General features: G+C 46.2%; 1 protein-coding gene across 1 annotated transcript in view; it reads right to left on the reverse strand.

The window, feature by feature from the left end:
* The window catches only part of LOC138515659 (uncharacterized), a 231,206-nt gene that overhangs the window by 139,932 nt on the left and 70,113 nt on the right, over positions 1-21,161 (reverse strand). Inside the window, exon 3 of the mRNA XM_069630344.1 lies at positions 1,636-1,767. Coding sequence (XP_069486445.1) covers positions 1,636-1,767 — 132 coding nt within the window. The remainder of the gene's footprint in view (positions 1-1,635; positions 1,768-21,161) is intronic.

Consider the following 21,161-nt stretch of genomic DNA (forward strand, 5'->3'; position numbering starts at 1 on the left):
GAAGAGCACCTCTGTTTTGGTAGAGTTTAACATCAGAGAGTGCAAAGCCGTTGACTATTTAATGGTGGAGTGACAGTTGTAAATGCTGATAGATCAGAGGAGAGTTCAGGAAAAGAGAAGAAGATTTGGGTGTTGTCTGCAAAGAGCTTGTACGAAAACCCAAAGTAGGAGATTAGTACCCCAAGAGCAGAGGTGTAGAGTGTAAAGAGGAGTGAATCCAAGAATGAGCCGTGTGAAACACCAACAGTTGGAGGAGTGAGGACTATAGGTATGACCAGGCAATGGCCAGGCTAGGCTGGCCATTGCCTGGTCACAGGAGGGACAGAGCTAAATTTCACCTGCAACATTGCTCCACTGCACCTCCTCCTCGAAACTCTTGGCGTTCTTTCACCGCCTTTGGATGGCACCCGCTGTTTTGAAAGCATTCCGCGCCGTGTTCCCGTTTGCACTCTGCCTACCGCCGATCAAAGAACACTCACTTTTCTAAGTCGGAAAATGCTTCTCGTGCCTCAATGTTCTGTTCTTGCCGCGGAGCCAATTTTACTAAATTTTCGCTCAGTTTGGATGTTGGAAAAGCTACTCGATGTCGGATCTTCATGGGAGCTCAGAACAAACCCGTCCTACTATAGGTATGACCAGGCAATGGCCAGGCTAGGCTGTCTGCCCAGTGGTGTTGTGACCAGTGTTACATCTGCCTCTTCTGCTTTCATAGGATGTAGTGCTTAGGCTACATTCTTCAGTGAGCAGGACTCTCCTTCCCTTTGTGACTTGGTAGAATTTCACCTTTTAGATCACCTCACAGCCCTGCAATCTGTACTACCCATGATTTGCATGCAGTACTCGGGCAACGCTCATGTGTTAGAGCCTTTAAGCAAAGAACCTGTTCCCACAGGAAAGGAGTGCCTCGTGGATCCCTGCAGTATTGCTTCCACAGAACACCTGGGTTTCTCCTACCCTTTTCCGCAGATGTATCTTTGGCTCTGTTCCTATCCTGCTGGAGGCCTTCCAGCAGAGAACACTGACGAGGCTAGGAATAGTCTGGAGGAGATCCACCATAACCTCCTTCAGGGTCTGCATCACAGACTGGGTGGTGGACCTCCCCGCCCCCCTATGACCACCCCAGCTCCATCCTCTAGCTTTAGGCATAGCGCTTAGTCATAGTGTGTGCATACACGCATACACAAGGCTAGGAGCCAAGCCACCACTGTGAGCCACAGTCTGATAGAGGCCATCCAATGATGACCTCATTTAAAAGCTTGGTATAATAATGGTGCTATGACATGGATTTAAAACCTTCTATTCAAGAAGGCCAATGATTCTAAGGGTTGTAATTGTAGGAGTTGCCAGTACCCAATGTGATTGTATTAATTCTTTCACCCATGCAGAGATGAAGGAAGGGCCTGTCAGGATTCAAACCCGTGAAGGTGCATTGTATACAGGTCACTAAAAGAAATCCGGATAATGGCCAATTCAAATATTCAGAAAAATGATGCCACTTTTAAACCTCTACTCTTTGATTTAGATAGGATTTCCAGACCATGGGCAATTCCTAATTAGCTGCTGTGTAAGCCCTGGTCATTTCACGGATTCTTAAACTGCAGCCATGTTTGTATAGACACAGAAATCACCAAATACCTGGATGGAGACACCACGTGGGTCTCAGGAGAGAGACAGCAGTAGAACTCTGGGAAGATCCTTCTTTTCCACACTCGCTTTCCAGATAATTACAACTCTCCAGTCTGGGGATGAGGAATAGTTCTCTCTCCACTGCATTGGATGAAAAACAGGCGAATGGGACAGAGATAAGAAGGAGAAGGAGAAAAGATTCACATTTAAAATTAATAATACTATACTGGCAAGACAAACTATGCCAGAGTTACCAACGTTAATACAGAAAGAATAAGCAAGTAGCTGTACCTGGCGTATCATATACTCATCTAGCCCCCTTCTCCCTCTGTTCCCCCTATCTGTCTCTCTCTCACTCTCTCTCTACCTCTCACTCTCCTCTCTTTACCTATCTTTCTCCCTCTCTCTCTCTCTCTCTCTCTCTTTCTCTCTCTCTCTCTCTGTCTCTCTCTCTATCTATCTATCTCTCTCTCCTTCTCTCTCTCCCTTTATCTCTCTCCCTCTCCTTCCTCTCTCTTTCTGTCCACCTCTCCCTCTCCTCTCTCTACCTCACTCTCCTCTCCTTACCTATCTCTTTCCCTCTATCTCTCTCCCTCTCGTTCCTCTCTCTCTGTCCACCTCTCCCTCTCCTCTCTCTGCCCCTCTCTCTCTCTGTCTCCCTCCCACTCTTTCCCTCTCCTATACCTATTTCTCTCCGTCTCTATTACTCCCTTCTCTCTCACTCTTCCCCTCTCATCTCACTACCTATCTCTCTCCCTACCCCTCCCTCCAGCTCCCTTCCCCGCTCTCTCTCCCCGCTCTCTCTACCCCAATCTTTCCCTCTCTCTCTCCTCTCTCTACCCCCACTCTCTTTTGCCTCTCTCCACCTCTCTCTCTCCCCTCTCTTCTCTCTGCCTCTCCCCCTCCACTATCTACCTATCTCTATTGCCTACCTGCCTCTCCACCTCGCTCTCTGTCCCTCCACCCTCTCTACCCCACCCTCCTCCCCACTACCTATCGCTCTCTACCTCTCCCTCTCACTCTACCTATCTATCTCTCTCGTGCTCCCTCTACCCCCCACTTTCTCTCTCCCCCCCTCTTCCCCTCACTCTTCCTCTCTCTCTCTCTCTTTCTATCACCCTCCACTTTTTCTCTCCCCCCTCTCTCTCTCTGCCACTCTCCTGTCTAACCCTCTCCCTCTCTCTACCTATGTCTCTCCCTTACCGCTATTTAACTCCCCTCTTTCTCCAAATATCTCTCTCCACCTCCCCCTTCTCTCTCTCTACCTATCTCTTGAGCGCTCTCTCCCTAACCCTCACCTTTTCTCTCCGTGATCTTTCTCTCTATCCCTCTCTCACCACCACTTCCTCTCTTCTCCCTCTCTCTCTCCCCTTGTCCTGTCTCTCCCTCTCCCTCGCTCTACCTATTTCTCTTCCCTACCTCTCTCTACCTCCCTCTCTCTCTCTCTCTCTCTCTACCTCCACCCTCACTCCCTGCCTATCTATCTCTCTCACGCTTTCTCTCTAAAAAATGTATTTATAATGTTTGCTCTCAGTATATATTGTAGTCAAATAGGAACATCACACGTGTTATACACTGCAAATCACATTATCAAAACCTAGGATAACTATATACATTGTTTTCTGATCCAAGGTTGTCATTCCAAGTCGTTACACAATTGTAATTTGAAATACACCCATGATGAAGGGGGCGGGACAAATAGCACTATGAAGGTTTTATGGTTAATTTGAATAAAGCCGAGCACAGATCATTTTATATTTGACAAACATGCCTGTGATAAGAGTTGTATGCTTAAACCACAAAGGACAGATTGAACACTGGCCTTGGTGTTCATTCCATTTATCATATCATAACTCTAACATTAAAGTATTTTTAACCATGGACCACATGTTCACATGTGATAACCGTAGAATTCAGATGAGAGGGTGCAATTTTTACATCAAAGCCTAGAACATGTCAGAACAAAGCTAACCTTTTTTTAGTTTTGTGTTTCCCATAATTTCTAAATTCTTCCGCGTTTAATCAGAGCAACACATTCTTGGATTCTTCTGGGCCACTGTCCAATACAGGATCTCACTGTGCATTCTTGTTTGGTTTCAGAATTGGTGAGTTTGGTGAGCACCGTTCGCTGAGCTTAAGTGCGGTCATCAGGTCTGCGTGAATTCATATTTGCTGTTGTGCCAGGTTAAGTGTTGTTAGTCTGTTGTTGCCATGTTGTGAAGTGTGTGAGTGTTGCTGTGCCGGGAGGTGGTTGTGTGAGTTTCTGTATGAAAATTGTATGCAGAAAGTTGGAAATTGGGTTTGCAGGTATTTTCTTACCTCTTTGTCCTTGCGTTTCTGTGCTCAACATCTATGATTATCCTGTGTGTTTGGAATTGTAAATTGTCCACCTAGTTGGCTGGCCTGTTGAGGAGTGGCAGTTTTCCTCTGTGTTTCAATAGTGGTAAGTGTACCTGGCTTATGACAGCGTATTCCTCCACCCTGGGTTGCGGATGTTTAGGTAAGAGGATTCTGTCCGTCCCTGCACATCCCGTGTGGGGATCTTAGCTACCTAGGTTTCCTCTATGGATTAACGATATGTGGACATGGGTGGTCGGGGAGACCCCCACCTTCTGGTTAGGGAAGATTAACTTCGGGGTCATGTATTCCTCTCTGGGATTATTGTTTACCGTTGGGTCAATGCTTTCTAGTCGTTTCCTCCTGTTTCTGGGGCAAAGAGACAAGTTTTGAGTAGTTTTCTGAATTCCAAATGATCCTTTGTGTTTCGTATGTTTTTTGGCAGGTGATTCCAGGCGATTGCTGCCAGGTGAGAGAAGGACGATCATCCGAATTTTCTTTTATTGTATGGTTTTGGTTCTAAGCGAATGTCGTTGCTTGATCTGAGAGGTCTTGTCGGGTGGTAGATGGTTATTTTCTCCTTTAGGAACTCTGCTCCTTGGCTGTGGATTGCTCTGTGTGTTGTGCACACCGTTTTGAACTTTATTTGCTGTTTTATTGGTAGCCAGTGTAGCAATATCAGCGCAAGGGTAATGTGTTGTCTTTGCAGTATTTTGAGCAGGTGTCTGGCTGCAGCGTTATGGATGAGCTGATGTCTCTTTACTAGTCATTCGGGCATTCCTAGGTATATGCTGTTGGCATAGTCTATTCTGGACATGATAAGTGCGATGATAGTGAGTGTTTTGTTGGTGAAAGAGAGGAATGGTAGGATCCTTTTTGCTGTGTGTAGGAGGAAGAAACATTTCTTGATTATAGCGTTTACTTGTGGCTCAAGGTTTAGTTTGTTGTCCATCAGGCATCCCAGTTTTTTTTTACTATCATTGCTGGAGTTGGTACTGTTGCAAGTTCCGTTGGACATGGGATACAGTGATCATTTTCCCCGCTTTTGGATATGATCATTATTTCTGTTTTGCCCGGGTTGGTTTGAGGCTGTTAGTGTTCATCCAGCCATATAGTTCTTGTAGTCAGTCTTCCAGTGTTGTGTTTACTTCATATGTATCTTGTATTTTGTAGACAATCTGTGTGTTGTCACCGTAGTTGTAGTAAGTGAGGCCACATATTTTAATGAGCTTGATTCGGTGCATCAGATATATGTTGAAGAGCAGTGGGAAGAAGGAGGATGGGTGTTTTTCGCTGGGTAGGGGATGCTGGAGATGGGTCTGTAGTGGAGAGGTCCTCCATGTTTCCTGCTGTGTCCTTGAGGAGCAGTTATATGTATGCCGATTTGAATGATTGCTATACTTTCCCTGTTGAAAGCGATTGGTTGAAAAGGTTTCTGTAGTATTCTATGGGCGTTCCTTGTGTGAGGATTGACTTGTTAATGTCTGGGGGGCATGGATCCATGGGGAGCCTGCTTTGTTGCTATTGCTTACCAGCTTGACAAATGTCTCCGTTGATATTCGGGGGAAGCATCAAAGTTTGTTCTGGTGATCCTCGGGTGGTTGGGTGGGTTGCATGTTGTGGTTGCTTTGTCTGCTTTGTATAATCTGTTGGATGGTGCTGATTTTGTTTTTGAAGTGGTCTGTGAGGTCATTGCATGGGTTTCATTGAAGGTATCAGTGTGTTTATGCATCCAGATGGGTTTCTCATTTTGTTTATGATTTCAAACAGTTCTTTTGGGGAATCTGTTATCGTAGTATTTCTTTTTGGCCTTTTGGATTTCCCTTTTGTATGAGTGGAAATGCCGGCGGAGTTGTAATTTCTTCGTCTATCTAGTTCAAGCTTGCTGTTCTTTCTTTTCATGGCGAAAAGTAGTCGGGTAATCCATTTTGCTTTCGCTCTTTTGCGCGATGGAGTGAATGTTTTTTCCTTGGAGATCTCGTTGATTGTTCCATCCATCCATATATAAAGTAGTTCTATTTTTCCATCGAGGTCAGCTTCGTCCAGGGTCGTCGTTGGTGGTTTGTTGATTTCTAGTTGTTCTGTTAAGTTGCTGGCTTTGATGGCTCTACAGTTTCTTTTCATGGTAGTCAGCAGTTTGTCAGGTTGTTTGTCTGTAGTTGTGGGCAGCGTGATAATGAAGGGGATGATGAGGTGCTGGCTGCAGAGGAAATGTAGTAGTGGCGCAGTGTGGTGATGAGGTTTTTGCAAAGATTGCGTCTAGCGTATGTCCCGCCATGTGGGTTGCTCATTTGACTAGCTGATGTAGTTTCATTGTCTTCAGTTGTTTGGCTAGTGATTATTGTGAGTTAGCTGTTTCTTCATTAAATCAGATGTTAAAGTCCCCCAGGATAATCAGGTGTTCCTGCTCGATGGCAAGGTTGGTAATGGCTTCAGTGAAAGCTTCAACGAAGGTTGAATCGTATGTTGGTGGTCTGTATACCAGAACAAATTTGAGGTTTGTTTTGCGGTTTGCTGTTAGGTGAAGGATTAGGGATTCGCAGATTTTGATGTTTAGTGGTTCATCCGTTTTGATTTTCAGATGTTCCTTGTATGCTACCAGCAATCCTCCTCCTCTTTTGTTTTTCCTGTTTGTTTGTGACCACTTGAAGTTGTAAGGGATGCAGTTATGCGGGGTGATTTTTTAGTTGTAGTCTAGCCGTGTTTCAGTTATGAATAAGATGTCGATACACCCGTCGGACAGGAGGTCGAAGATCTCTATGGCATGTTTGGACATTGATCTAGCATTGATTAGGTTGCAATGGATCTTTTTGATGTTGTTGGGTTTGTTTTTTAATCCTTGTTTTGTCCTGTGGCTCTTCTGTTGCAGTTCTTCTGTGTTGTTGTCGCAAATTGGTTGGTGGTTCATGCAGTCTATTCCCTCACTGAAACGATCCGTTAGAATGATTGTTGGGTTGATAAATTCTTCTGCTTCATTATCTTCTATGTTTTCATTTGGTTGCTGCTGCTGTCCTTTTGTTTTTGTAATATAAGGGGTGAGGGCCTTGGTGTTGTTCCTTTCTCTTCTCGGGTCGCCTCTTCTTTTCAGCAGTGTTCTAGTGAGTTTTTGGCGTGCTTGGACATGTCAGTAGTGTGGAGGTGTTGAGGTGGTGAGGCATTTGCAAGGTACGGTGTTAGATATAGGGATTTTTCTTTTCTCGTGGTGTTTGTTCTGTTGGCTGGGGGATTTTTAGGTGTGTGTTCTGTATTTGTGGCGGTTGCTGCTGGTAGAGGGCATGTATCCATTTGGGTTGTTCTTTGTTCCATTTCTCTTTGGCGGCATCAAGGTCTGTGTCGGATCATCTTGGGTCCTTGTTGGTAGGAAGGTTCGAAGTTTGGGTTACAGGAGTTGTAGGCCGCCTATAGTACCGTGTGTGCTTTGGATGGTGTTGCGGTGTGATAGTGGAGTGCACTCCTTGGGCTTGTGTCTATATATGTTGGTTATGATCCAGAGGTGGTGGTGATATTGAGGCTGCTGATGTAGGTTGGCTGGGGTGTCTGCTAAGAATGAGTTGCAGATGTTGGGGGGTTCCAGGTTTGGTTTGCTCTAGGGTGCGGGTAGTTAGCACAGGGTTCTGGATGGTTGGTCAAGTAGTGGGTTACAGTTTTGGTGTTCTTCCTTCCGTGGGTTGAGTGTCTGAGCAGCACAGTGTCGGGTACTAGCGTTGGGGGAGGGTAGCGCAGTTGGTATGACTGTAGGTTTTCTAAATTATACAACGGTTTTGTATTTGACTGAGGCATGAGGCATCTAGATTTGAGATAGCTGTAGGTAACTGCTTTCAGCGGTTAGCTGGATGAACCTGGACAGTGGGGAAAGCCTGGCTTTCAAGGTGGCACACACAAGGGACCACACGTAGATTTGAGATTTCTGTTTAGTGGGAGAAGATTTTACAATACAATAGGCTAATGCGGGAGAAACACACTTAGATTTGAGAATCCTGTATAGCTGGAGAAAGGCCTAGGTTTCACAATACAATATGCTAATAAGGGAGAACACACCTAGATTTGAAATTCCTTTATAGTGGGAGAAATGCCTAGGTTTCACAATAGAATAGGCTAATAAGGGAGAAACACACCTAGATTTGAGATTCCTGTATAGTAGGATAAAGGCCTAGGTTTCACAATACAATAGGCTAATAAGGGAGAACACAACTAGATTTGGGATTCCTGTATAGCTGGAGAAAACCTAAGCTTTGCAATACAATAGGCTAATAAGGGAGAACACACCAATATTTGACATTCCGGTATAGTGGGAGAAATGCCTAGGTTTCACAATACAATAGGCTGATAAGGGAGAACACACCTAGATTTGAGATTCCTGTATAGTGGGAGAACGGCCTAGGTTTTACAATACAATACGCTGATAAGCGAGAAAAATACCTAGATTTGAGATTCCTGTATAGAGGGAGAACAGCCTAGGTTACACAATACAATAGGCTAATAAAGGAGAACATACCTAGATTTGAGATTCCTGTACAGCGGGAGGAAGGCCTAGGTTTCACGATACAATAGGCATTTAAATCAGCTTGTATTAACTGTGACGTTCTTAGAGAGTGTTATGGATGTGTGTGGTTTGTGTAATTATTGCTGGTGCCGGCGGTGTAGAGAGAGGGAGTTATTAGAACCAGTAATTGTGCCAACCTTGTAGGTTGACACTGGTTGACGGCTCTCCGTTCCTTGTTCGGCACATCTGGACACTGTCGCAAGCTGCTTCTGCTGGTTAGCAGGTGGAATTATGCTTTTGCACACACTAGCTGGATAGGGGTGGGAGCGAGAAACAAGTTGGCTGCTGCTTGGGAAATAGGCAGAGTTTGCCACTGGGATTGGGTACTAGGCGGGTACACTTGTAGAGGAGCAGCTGAATGCCTCTGCAAGAAGTCCCGTCCCCATATCTCCTGTATGTTGGAAGTCTGAGATGGTGCCATGCTTGACACCAGTAGCTGTGACCATACCATGGCGATTATTCGAAAGAAGATACCAACTAAAAAAACCCTATCAAATGTATTCCCAAAGAGATGACAATCTGAGGGAGGAACTCCCTGAAGAAATATGAAAATAAGAGAAAGAAGAGCTGGTGACGTCACAAGAGATGAACGTGATGCACTGAGAACACTGGCTGAAGAGAATGCATGGACCGTATAGAAACTGATGACAAAGTAAAGAATCGAGTAAACTTTCATATGCGATGTAGAAGAGTGCATGTGTGTGACGCACTGTAGAAAATGTAAGCCGTTAAATAACTGTACAGATGCAGCAGCGCAAGTAGACTAGGTGATCTTACAAGCTGGTTAAACGCAGTTAAAAGACTGCAGGTGGAGCCCCCATTGTATAGAACCTGGACATCGCAGTCATGAATTTAGTAAGCCCAGACACATGGAGAAGGAAAGCTGAAAACTGTGTTGCAGCAAGAATTAGCTGAGATCGTGAATGCGAATGGCAAGGCTGTTTGGTCTGGTATCAAAGTTAAGGGAGCCAAGGCCGGTTATCTATTTTTGAAGGCAGTAAAACGTGAGAGGATTAATCATCCCTTGTTAAGGTGCAAAGAAAGAACACCATGCGTGCCAAGTTTTATTAATTTAAGATATTTAAATTCTGCGAAATGGTCCAAATCATGGTCTCCTGTCACGTGAGCCAAGGATGGAAATAGAGTAGGGTATGGAGTTCTAGAACAAGCGATAGTGCGTGCCAGCACACCCTTATATTTTCACAGACAAGAATACATTGCAAGGCCAAGTTCAAAGACAACCTTCATGGCAGCAGGAATGGGTGATGAGAGACGTTTGGCTAATTGTTGGGTAGGTAAAGTCGATTCGGGTTATATTTATTTTTATTTTTGCATTTGTTATACGCCCAGACCCTCGGGTATCACAGCGTAGTTATCTTAATGATACAAAACAGGTAAAAACAGTTGCGATATTCACAATATACAGTTACAGCAGAGTCAATGTGGTTAAACTATAGATCACAAAACATAAGAGATTATCTAATATTGATTAAACAGCCAAGTTTGTAAGAGTTTTTTAAAGCGTGGGAATGATTCTTCTTTTTTGATTCTGTCGGGTAAGGCGTTCCAATGTTTGGGAGCCAAAACTGGAAAACTACTTTCGCCCGCTCTGGCACTTTTGTATCGGGGGATTGCCACAAGAGCGTTTTTGTTCGATTTAAGCATTCTAATGGATTCTTTTTTGTGTATGGCGTTGCTGATATACAGTGGTGCTTTCTTAGTTCTTTATGGGTGATGCACAAGGATTTGAAAAGGATTCTGGCCTATGGCTGCTCGTAAAGCTTTATTTTGCATGAGTTGTAATTTACAAAGTTTGGAGTTAGATGTACCTAGTAAGAGCACGTTTCAGTAATCCAACCTGGATAATATCAACGCTCTGGCTAAGGTGATGCAGTTAGTAGGAGTTAAAAATTGATGACTTAATGTAATTAGCTTAGCTGTATAGGAGGTGGATGAAGATAGTGTGTTCACATGCTTTGTCATTGTGAGACTAGCATCTAAGTTAACTCCTAAGGTTTTTACTTGTTTGGAGGTGGAAATCTTGGTGCCATGTATGATAATGGATGTGTAATCATCATGGAGGGTGTAAATTTTACTTTGGAAGCCCACATTAAGAATCTCGGTTTTCTCATCGTTGAGGCATAAGCTGTTGAGAGCCATCCAGTTTTGTATTATGGCATATATTTTGTGTATATTCTTGGTATCATAATCATAGTTTCCTGCGAGTGGGATAAGGATCTGGGTGTCATCTGCAAAATCGCTGTTTGGTATCCCTCGGATGGAGAGCCTTCAGCTGCTATGTGGGTGGTTTGGGAGGCGGGAACACATGCTGGGAAGGAAGCGGGCAGGGGGGAAAGACTTGGAGTGCACAGAGCGCTGCAGACAATTTAGCAATATTTCTTTTATCAAATTATGGGGTTGGGGGCTCACCTGTTCCTTGACAAAGCTTCTTCAAGTGTGGAATTGCGGATGGCCGTGCAGGAGCAGCAAGTCCCTCGCTGTTTGGTATCCCTCGGATGGAGAGCCAATCAGCTGCTATGTGGCCAGTTTGGGAGGCAGGAACACAGGAAGGGAAGGAAGCGGGCAGGGGGAAGACTCAGACCGCAAGGTTTAGGACGATTTTCCTGCATCAAAAGGTTTGCATGAACCTTTTGTTCTAAAAATGCTACCACCAAAGGTTCGAACGTTCGAACCTTTGGTGGTAGCATTATAAAAAAAACAGGGGCTGCAGGGGTGTCCCCCGCATCGCCCCGCTCACTATTCTTCATGATAGTGAAAGGGAACTGGCGCTGCAGGGAACCAGCGTGAAGACAAGGTAAGTGTGGTTTGTTTATATTGGGGGTGTGGGTGGGGGGTGTGCTGAGGGTGTGGGTGGGGGAGTGTTATGGGTGTGATGTGTATGTGGGTGTGAGTTTGTATGTGTGTTTGCATGAGAAAGGTGCAAACTTTTGGTAGTTTGCACCTTTCTCATGCAAACGATTTGCCCGCTGTAATTTCAGCCGCAGGCAAATCACTCGGATTAGGAGCGCACAGACCACTGCAGACAATTTAGCAATATTTCTTTTATCATATTATCGGGCGGGGCTCACCTGGTCCTCGATAAGGCCCCTGCCTGACACATCTCATTGTGATGCGTCCGTTCAGAAAGATTCATGCATGAAATGCACACTGCGCATCTCTGTGCACATGTAATCTCAAACGATTAGCAAATCAGACGTTCAATTAATGTCACATCTGACCCAAACTGCTAAAATAACACACATCGGGTCAAATGAACATGAAAACAACATATGTGCTTGTTTTTAACACATATGAGACTACACACATTGATTAGAAAGCGTGCATATGAGAAAAGGATGAACAAGTGGTAAGGGGTATTGAAGGAGTCTATGGTGGCACATTCGTGCCCACAGTACCCAGAAATGGCAGGCAAGGGAGGACCAGTGGGACAAGGAAGGAGAAGGGGGTCACATGGCCAATAATTGTACATAAGCAGAGGTAGAACTCCTCATGGACCTCATGGAAAAACATAAGGACTAGATCTTTAACCTTCATCGGCATCAGATAGATTACTGAAGTGCGTAAAGCCCTGTGGCAGAGGGTCGTCACAAACAGCAACGGCGTGTCAGTGGCAGGAAGAAGCAGTGCGGGAGCATCAAGCACCGGGCAAGGTGGCCCAAAGAAAGTCACGGGTTGTGGACTTGCCAAACCCTCAACCGATTCTAGAGGTGGTGGCCACCAAGATGCCAGCACTGGCAGTAACTGGGATTGGAGGACCTGAACACACTGGGAATCAACCTGGTGGTCATGTGTAGAACCTCCTTTTTTTCTAAGAAATGTTAATTGTGTGCACGGGACAGCCAGTCTTAGCATTACGCCTGCACCGTGCCATGTACAATCATCCAGTATATGGTTAGGGCATGTGATAAGTCTGGTGCATTTAACAAAGAGTTTTTTGTGACTTTATAGAGGCTATAAATAAGTTCCAGTAGCAGGGCTGGGAAGGTGTTAAAAAGGAGAGGTGATAGACTAGATCCTTGGAGTACACCACAAGCGTGTTTACAGGGATATGACCCGAAGGGGATCATGTGTGTGGCTTCAATCCTGTCAGTAAGAAATGAATTGATCCAGCATTAAGTGGTGTCTTTTAATCTGATGTTAGGCTGTTATTGTGATTTATACGCACACCACTGCCATTTTCATGATCTCCAAGCGCTCTGGTGGATGTGAAAAGGAAGTTGCGCTGCAAGGGCTTAATTAGTAGGATAAAGAGGGAAAACTCTAGATAAGTTTGATGTGCTGCTGGTAGCTTCAGTTCGGAAAAACCAACCGATCACTGTGTGTGCTGGGTTTGTTTATATGTGATACGGGTTAGGTGGTGTTGTTTTATGATTTTGGGTGGGAGGATTTGTGTGTAATTGGTTTAGTTTTCTGTATTTTGCTGTGTTTAGTTGGGTGTTGCTGAGTGTATGCACTTTGTTGTGGATTTTGGTTTCTGCTGCGGTAGAGGTATGCGTGTGTTTAGTTTGGTGTTTGCCGGGGAGTTTTTAGTAGGGTTATTTAGCGATGTTAGTCATTTGTGCCCTGCTGTGTGTTTTATTTTGAGGGAATACCTGTTGGTGTTGTCTACTCTTGACACAACAAGGGAGATGATGGAGAGTGTTCTTTGTGGGAATGTAAAGAATGTAGTATCTGCTTGATTGTGCGTGTTTAGGTGGAAGAAGCACTTTTTTACTACTGCATTGTGGTTTGAGTGTGAAGTCAATGTACATTAATATTCAGAGACTTTTAAACACTTTGGAAGGTTCTGGTCGATTGCACTTTTTGGTAGGCCATAGAATGTGGTGTTGGTTCAATGGGTCATTGAACGTGAGCATGATTTCTGTTTTGTCTGTGTTGAGTTTAACGTTGTTGGTGCTCATCCAATGGTTTATTTCTGTGAGGCAGTTGACATGGTTTGGTCTTGTTCTACACTAGTATTGGTTTTGTAGATGATTTTTGTGTTGCCTGTGCATTTGTAGTAAGCGAGAAGGTGTCTTTTGATGAGGATGATGAGAGGGTTCCTCTAGATGTTGAAAATCAGTGCTGAGGGTGATAAGCCTTGTGAACTCTGCATGTGGTTGTGCTAAATTGAAGGTGTTTAGCCGTGGTGTTTCTGTTCTTTCTGCAGGGAAGCATATTAACCATAGGTGTGTTTTGAGTGAGGATGGTCTTGTACATGTCCGGTGGGGAAGGATCTTCTGGTGAGTTGGCTCTGTTGCTTTTGTTCACTAGGCATGTGAATTTTTCATTGAAATTGGTGACTACTTGTTTAGTCTTGTAATCAGTTCCATCATTGGCTGGTTAGGGGAGTTGTTGCTCTTTTTGGGCATTCTTTTGATGAATTGCGAGATGTTTGTGATTTTGTTTTTGAAGTGCTCTGCAAGGTCAGTTTTTGTGAGGGTTTGGGCGTGTTGTCGGAGGCAGCTGGTTTTCTTAGCTCATTGATGATGTTGAACATCTCTTTCTAGGTTTTGCTTGTGTTTGTAATTTGTTCGTTGTGATATGTTCTTTTTTGCTTTGATTATTGCCGCTTTCTATAGTAGCATCTGTCTTTGTTATGTGGTTCTTTATCTGTTAATCATAGTTTTTCCTCCAATCTTGTTCTAGTTTCCTGTATGTTTTTTTCATGACTCTGAGGAGGAGTGTGATTCAACTTGACATTGTTTTCTTTAGTGAAGGGGTGAATGTTTTTTTCTGTTGCAATGTCATCTAGTGTTTTTGTGATCCCTTTTTGGATTCTTTCACTTCTTTCTGCAATGTTGGATGAGTCCAAGAGGATAATTGATGGTTTTTTGGTTTCCATCCTGGTGTTTAGGTCTGCAAAGTTTATGGATTTCCAGTTTCTTTTCTGAACTAGTGGAGTTTTTGGGAGATTAGTTAGTATTTGTGTTGGCAGGTGGATCACAATGGGTATTATGAGGTAGTCAGTCCAGAGGATCTGCATCAGATGTGCAGTTATGACCAGATTATATCTATGGTGTACCCTGCTGTGCAAGTTACTCCTTTGACCAATTATAGTAGATGCATTGTTTCTAGTTTCACCCCCCATTTGGGTATAGTATATAGAAAATGTATAGGGGTAAGGTAGGGAGGGCTTTGGGGGTCTCTCCCCACATATATATTTGCGGGACATAAAAAAAAGAAATAATTAAACTTTTGGGAACTCAAACTTTTGGGTTCGGTAAAAACACTTAGAACCTTCACAAGTGGGTCCATGAAAGTAGGTTTGTATGTCGGTGGTCTGTAGATGAGTAGAAATGACCGGATGGTTTGGTGGTCTCAGGCAAAGTGCAGAAGGAGTGATTCACAGTTTGGGATGTTGACAAGCAGTGCTGTTGACATCTTTAGGGGATCCTTGTATGAAACAGCGAAACTCCTCCTCTATTTCCTTCTCTGTTGGCTTGTTTTAATTTGAAGTTGATGGGGAGGGATTTGTGTGCGATTTCCATATAGTTTTGAGTTATCCAGGTTTTAGTGAGTACTAGGATGTCCTTTAATCAATTTGGCAGGATCTTATTACTGACAGTATCCGATGTGGCAGAGATGTCCAGAAAGATGTGTGCACTAGACAAGTTAGCATCTGTGTTTTAGATTGTTGCAAAGAACACAGTGTGAATTCTGCTTCTATTAATGGTCTGAATATCTGCTGCGATTCATTGAGGAGGTTGTTGCTATTGATGTGTTCTAATCGCTGTTGGTAAATAAACTTCTCGAGGACTTTCTTTTGATGGCTGGTTTGTTGAATATTGGTCGGTAGTTTGCTACATCATAGGGATCTGCTGTGAGTTTTTTGAGGAGAGCCCTGAAGTAGAAACTTTTGTAAGTGCAAGGAATGGATCCTTGCTCAATGGAAGAGTTGAGAGGGGCTTGAAAGGAGAGTGCTAGTGTGAGTTTCTTCATTAAGGTAAGTAATATCTGGTCTTCTGTCATGCCTGCTATACTGCTAGTATTGATTGTGGTTAGGAAGCCCTTGATTTAAGAGGAATTAAATACTTTCATTGCTTACGTAAGTGGTATGCTTGGTGCTGTTTTCATTTCTGGGACTGGGAGAGATGTTCCTTTCTTACCTAGCTACCTAGCTGCTCCTGAATTTGTCGAATTGTGTTATCAACATGTGCTGCAGTGGAGCCATTGAGGTTTGGCTATGATGCAACAGTTATATTTGATTTGATTAAGGAGCCTTTTTTTTAACAGTTTCTGCCCTGTAATTCTGGAACTATTGGTGATGTCATTTTGAGGCAATAAGTCCCGAGACGGCGGGCCAATACCGCCCAAGGTAATGCCCCTGTGGCCCATAGTTACAGTTAACGAAGGCCCAGGGGGCATTACCACAGGCGGTATTAGGCCGCCGTCAAGGTGCTTATAGCCATTAGTATTCCGGGGTCTGCAGGCTCGGGATACTAGTTTTCTGGAGTTTGCAGCCCTGGAATACTAATGGCTGACAAAACCTTTTCAAGCAGCATTTCTTTTGCCATTTGAAAAGGTTTTGTCGAGGTATGCGCTAGTTCTAGGAACACTAGCACACGTGTACTGCTTCATTAGGACGGAGCAACAGGGTGCCATTTTGGGCCAATTTGCTCCATACTAATGAATGGGAGAAAAATAAAAATAAATAAGGCCACCTTGGAAAAAGGAGAAGGGGCTAAAAAAAAAGAGTGTACCCGGCACCCTAACAACATTCGTGAGTAAAGGGGATTACACTCTGGTATGGCTCGGAAATGAGCCTATCCACTTTTAGTATTTCCCGTGGACGCACAGTGCTGGGTACTAAATTATAAATCACTCATCGTAGTGACTAACGTACTCTTAGTCCATAGTCCCCTTTCCTCCATACTGTATGGGCGTCCCCTCCAAGGGACAGGAGACTGGACCTTTTTCACCAGAAAAATGTTCTTCCCCTTTAAATCTAAAGGCGCGCAGGGATGCGGCCAAGGGAGCATGCACTGTCCTGACTCCGCCCTCCGGCGCCACAGCTCAGTCCCCATTGACACGTTAACAGTAGATTTAACATAGCCTAATGACACCAGTATTATTAGGGGGGAGGTGGTGGGACGTATGGAGGAAAGGGGACTATGGACTAAGAGTATGTTAGTCACTACGGTGAGTAACTTATAATTACTCTTACGTCCCGTCCCCTTTCCTCCATACTGTATGGGCGATTACAACTGATTGTGGTCCCAGGGTGGAGAGGAGACCCTCCTTAAGCAAATAGGTTCCTGAGAACCGCCTGTCCGAAAGCTGCATCAGATTTAGAGCTGGCATCCAAACAGTAATGCTTGCAGAAAGCCGAGGGAGAGGCCCAAGTGGCCGCCCTGCTTATGACTTGCCAAGGGACATGGCGCTTGAATGCGATGGCTGTTGCCTTGGCCCTGACTGCGTGGGCATGAATATTGGCCAGGAGAGGCCTGTGCTGGCCCTCATATGCTTCTTTGATGGCAGAGACCATCCAGCGGGATATGGAAGACTTAGAGGCCTGATAGCCTGGTCTTGATCCCCCGAAAGTGACAAACTGGGCGTCCGATTTGCGGAAGCCCTTGGTCCTGTCCAAGTAGAATTTCAGGGCACGCCTGACATGCAGGCAGTGCAGCACTCTCTGTGCTTCGTCCTAGGGATCCGGGAAAAACGCATGAAGGACTATTTCCTTGTTCAAGTGGAAAGCAGATGGAACCTTGGGCAGAAATGCCGGGTGTGTCTGCAGGACTACCTTGTCCTTGTGAAATGTGGTATATGGCTCAGAGAGGACCAGCGCCTGGATTACACTGACTCTAAGGCCGTCTTGATGGTAACCAGCCTGATGTCCACGGACTCCATTGGCTCGAACGGGTTGTCCACCAGAGAGCCCAAGACTATGTTAAGGTCCTACACCGGGTGCGGTCTCTTGACTGGCGGGTAGAGCCTTGTGAGTCCCGTCAGATGTTTCTTGACGATAGGTTTGGAGGAGTAGAAAATACTCTCCTCTGAGTTCCTGTAAGCCCCAATGGCTGTGAGGTATGTGCGTCAGGTGTCCACCTGCACACCTGAATGAGCAAGGTGCGCCAAAAACGAGAGCACGTCGTCCAAGGTGCATGCCAGAGGGTTGATTCCCTTGGAGTCTGCCCAGTGGCAGAATCTGGGCCATTTGCTTTTGTACTGGGCCCTGGTAGCTTTGCTCCTGGTGCCCTGTATGATCTCCAGATTGGTCTGTGAGAGGCTAAAGTGGCAAAGCATTACCTGCACATGTACCACGCTGTGAGGGCTAGTTTTCCTGGCGCAGGGTGGATGACTGATCCCCCAGCTGAGCCAGACGATGTGCTGGGCCTGTTGGGAGGTGAATCGCGGGCACTTCCAAGAGACTGAGCAGCTCCGAAAACCATGTCCTGGCCGGCCACCATGGAGCTATTAGAATGATTAGGAGTTGCCGAGACTGTTACGCTCACCTGTTATCCACGGGGACGACCCTCTGCCCTGGTTGCTGGATTTGCCCTGGTACCCTTCCAGATCCCAGATGGCGCCTTCGATGGAAGTTGGGCCTGAAAGCACAGGAGGACTGGATTTAGGAACAGATTCAGTCTCCTCCCACCTGCCCCTGGATTCGATATGATGGCCCACTCCTCACCTTGTCATGATGTCTGGCGTGCTCTCCATCCTGCCTTCTGTGCAGGGGCGCATAGTTTTCTGCAAGCTTGAGCAAAAGAGTTAACTTCACTGGTGCTAGCCCATTCGAGTGTCTATTAAGGAAGGTAAGTCTGATTACAGCAGTCTTAATATGTCCTTGCCTTCCTTTCTAGTGATTAATGTCTTTTCTTTATTTTCCCCCTTAGGTGCACGGAGGTTCGGTGAATGCGCAGCTTGGAGCTGGCTCCTGCCAGAATGGAGGACGCAGGAGCGTACAACGATTTGTTAGGTAATGCGCGTAGTGCGACGCTGTTATGTCTTTTACTTGCTAACCTGTATTATTTATTCCTTTTCAGGTCGCGATGGTCTTTCCGGGAGTGTGAAGAGTTCCGGAACGATGCCGGCCAAGAAATGCCCAGCCAGGTGAGGTTATCGTGATGACTGTGGCAAGTATCATGAGTAACTTGTTTTAACGTTGTCTTTCCCTCTCTCTCTCTCTCTCCCTCCAGGTGCTTCGTTCCGGTGCGTTCGTGGTGTCCCGATGATGCTGCCGACTGGATGGACAATCGACGGGCTGGGGCCGGATGGAATTTGCGGGTAAGTATAGAATGCTAATGATGTTCTTTGTCTCCTCTGCAGATCCGCTGTTCAAGGATCGCGGTATCTGGTCACTGGACACGATGAGCGTCACGCTGCTGGCTGCAGAATAACGTGAAGCATGCTCTATAACTTGGGTGTGGTTTATATAGCCCTCTAGTAAAGTCAAGGTAAAGTAGTCCGGGCTACCACACCCTAAAACACTACACCGCACAGTCTGGTTCTAGGAACTAGACTGTGTGGGTGCCTCCATGTTGGCTGCAGGCCTCCAAAGAAAAAGTGGTCCCTTCAAGAAGGTTTCCCCTCCTGAATATGAGCCTGGCGCCAAAGGCCAAAGGCACCAGGACTGACTCCATGAGAGCCCAAAAAGATAGTGCAAGGCCCTTGGGGCCCCAACTGAACCTCGAGTCTTAACCGTACCTGGCATGTGAGCATGCCAGTGGGGTTTTAGATCACGGCTCGTGACAGAGACTCCTTGATTTTGCAAACTACTCTGTGAATCAGGGGAGTGGGCAGAAAGGCGTAGGCTTTCATGCCGGTCCACTGGAGGTGAAATGCATTGCCCAGAGAGCCGGGGCCCTGACCTTGCCAGGATGCAAACTGGGGGCACTTCTTGTTGTGCCAGGTGGCAAAGAGATCCACCTGGCCTGTGACCCCTCCTGTTGAAAATCTCCTGAACAATGAGGTTGTTTAGCTGCCACTTGTTATTGTCCGCTTCCAGTCTGCTGAGCCTCTCTGCTTCCAGGTTGGATTCCCCCGGGAGGTGGACTGTCTTGAGGTAAATGTCGTTTTCCAGGGCCCACTCCCACATGCTGATTGCCAGTCTGCACAGAGGAGGGGATCTGGTGCCTCCCTGCTTGTTGATGTAGTACATACTGGTTGATTTGTCCATCTGGATGAGGACAACCTTGCCCCTGAGAAGTGATAGGAATGGCCTGAGCGCCAGCCAGATGGCATTCAGCTCTAGCCAATCGATGTGGTATTCTTGCTCCTGTCGAGTCCAGGCGCAGTGGACCGAGAGATCATCCAAAGTTGCTCCCCAGTCCTCCAGCGAGGAATCCGTGGTGATGATGGCCTGCGGAGAGGGCAGCTGGAAGGGCTTGCCCATCCGCAGATTGCAGTCTCTGGACCACCAAGTCAGGTCCGGGTGGAGAGATGGAGGAACGCTGAACGCTGATCATCATGGATTGAGAGCCCCGCTCCTACTTCCATTAGGCCGTGAAGTGTAGGTGAATCCTCCTCATCCTTAGTCTTGTGTGTGGAATGGCTAATAAGACCGCTGCCAGAAGACCCTCTTGATGGCTGAGATTTTTTCCTCCGACTGAAACACTTTCTCAGAGAAGCCCCAAGAATGTCAGCATCTACGTTGGCTGCAGCTGTGACTTCTTGAGATTGAGCAAGAAGCCCAGATCTTGCAGTGTGTTCATAAGGGCATGGGAAGAGTGGTGAACCGCTTCCGGAGATGAAGCCCTGATGAGCCAGTCGTCGAGGTATGGGTAGATGTGGAGGCCCTCCGCTCTGAGGAGGACCACCACTGCATTCATTAGTCTAGTAAAGACCCTGGAGGCCGAGTTGAAGCCAAAAGGAAGGACCTTGTATTGAAAATGGTAGCCCATGATCCTGAACCGTAGGAAAGAACGATGGGGCTGCCAAATCGGGATGTGTAGGTACGCGTCCTTCAGATCCAGGGAGCACATCCAGTCTCCCCTGTCCAATGTCTCCTCTATAAAAGCTGGTGTAACCATCTTGAATTTGTGCAGGGGTAAGGTTAGGTTGAGGGTGGAAAGGTCCAGCACAACTCTCAGGCCGACCTGTTTTTTCTTCTGAATGGCGAAAATCCTGGATAAAAGCCAAAGCCTTGCTGGGAGGCTGGGACTTCCTCCACTGCCTGGCTCTCTACGAGTGACCGGATCTCCACCAAAAGAGTTACTGTCCCAACCTGTGGGAGAGGAGGGTTGGAGGGAGGAGAGGCTGGGATAGGAAGGCGGTACCCTGTCGATACTACAGAGAGGATCCAGGGGTCCACGAAATTCTGGCACCAGAAATGTGCATGGAGAGCAAGCCTGCCCCCCACCGAAGACACGTGGACACGAAGGGCCGTGTCATGCCTTCTTTCCCTCGGAGGCTGTCGCGGAGGAGGGGGAATGGAAAAATCCCTTACTCCCTCCCCGTTTTGCTGCGTGTGCCGGTTCTGAGACAGCGAGCGGTCTGGCCGCCTGGATCTGCGTTCCTGGAAGCCAAAGAGAAGAAGTATCCCTGCGTGGAATTAGATGGGCGAAGCCAAACCCAGGGGCGCTGGTGAATTCGGCCTGTTCCCATCAACCTGGAAAAGGGGACTGAGGTGTAGTGCCGGAGGGCGGAGTCAGGGCAGCACATGCTCCCTGGGCCGCACCCCCGCGAACCTCTAAATTTAAAAGGGAAG

The sequence above is a fragment of the Ambystoma mexicanum genome, chromosome 6q, assembly GCF_040938575.1.
Source record: "Ambystoma mexicanum isolate Mex_15411 chromosome 6q, UKY_AmexF1_1, whole genome shotgun sequence".
NCBI lineage: Eukaryota > Metazoa > Chordata > Amphibia > Caudata > Ambystomatidae > Ambystoma > Ambystoma mexicanum.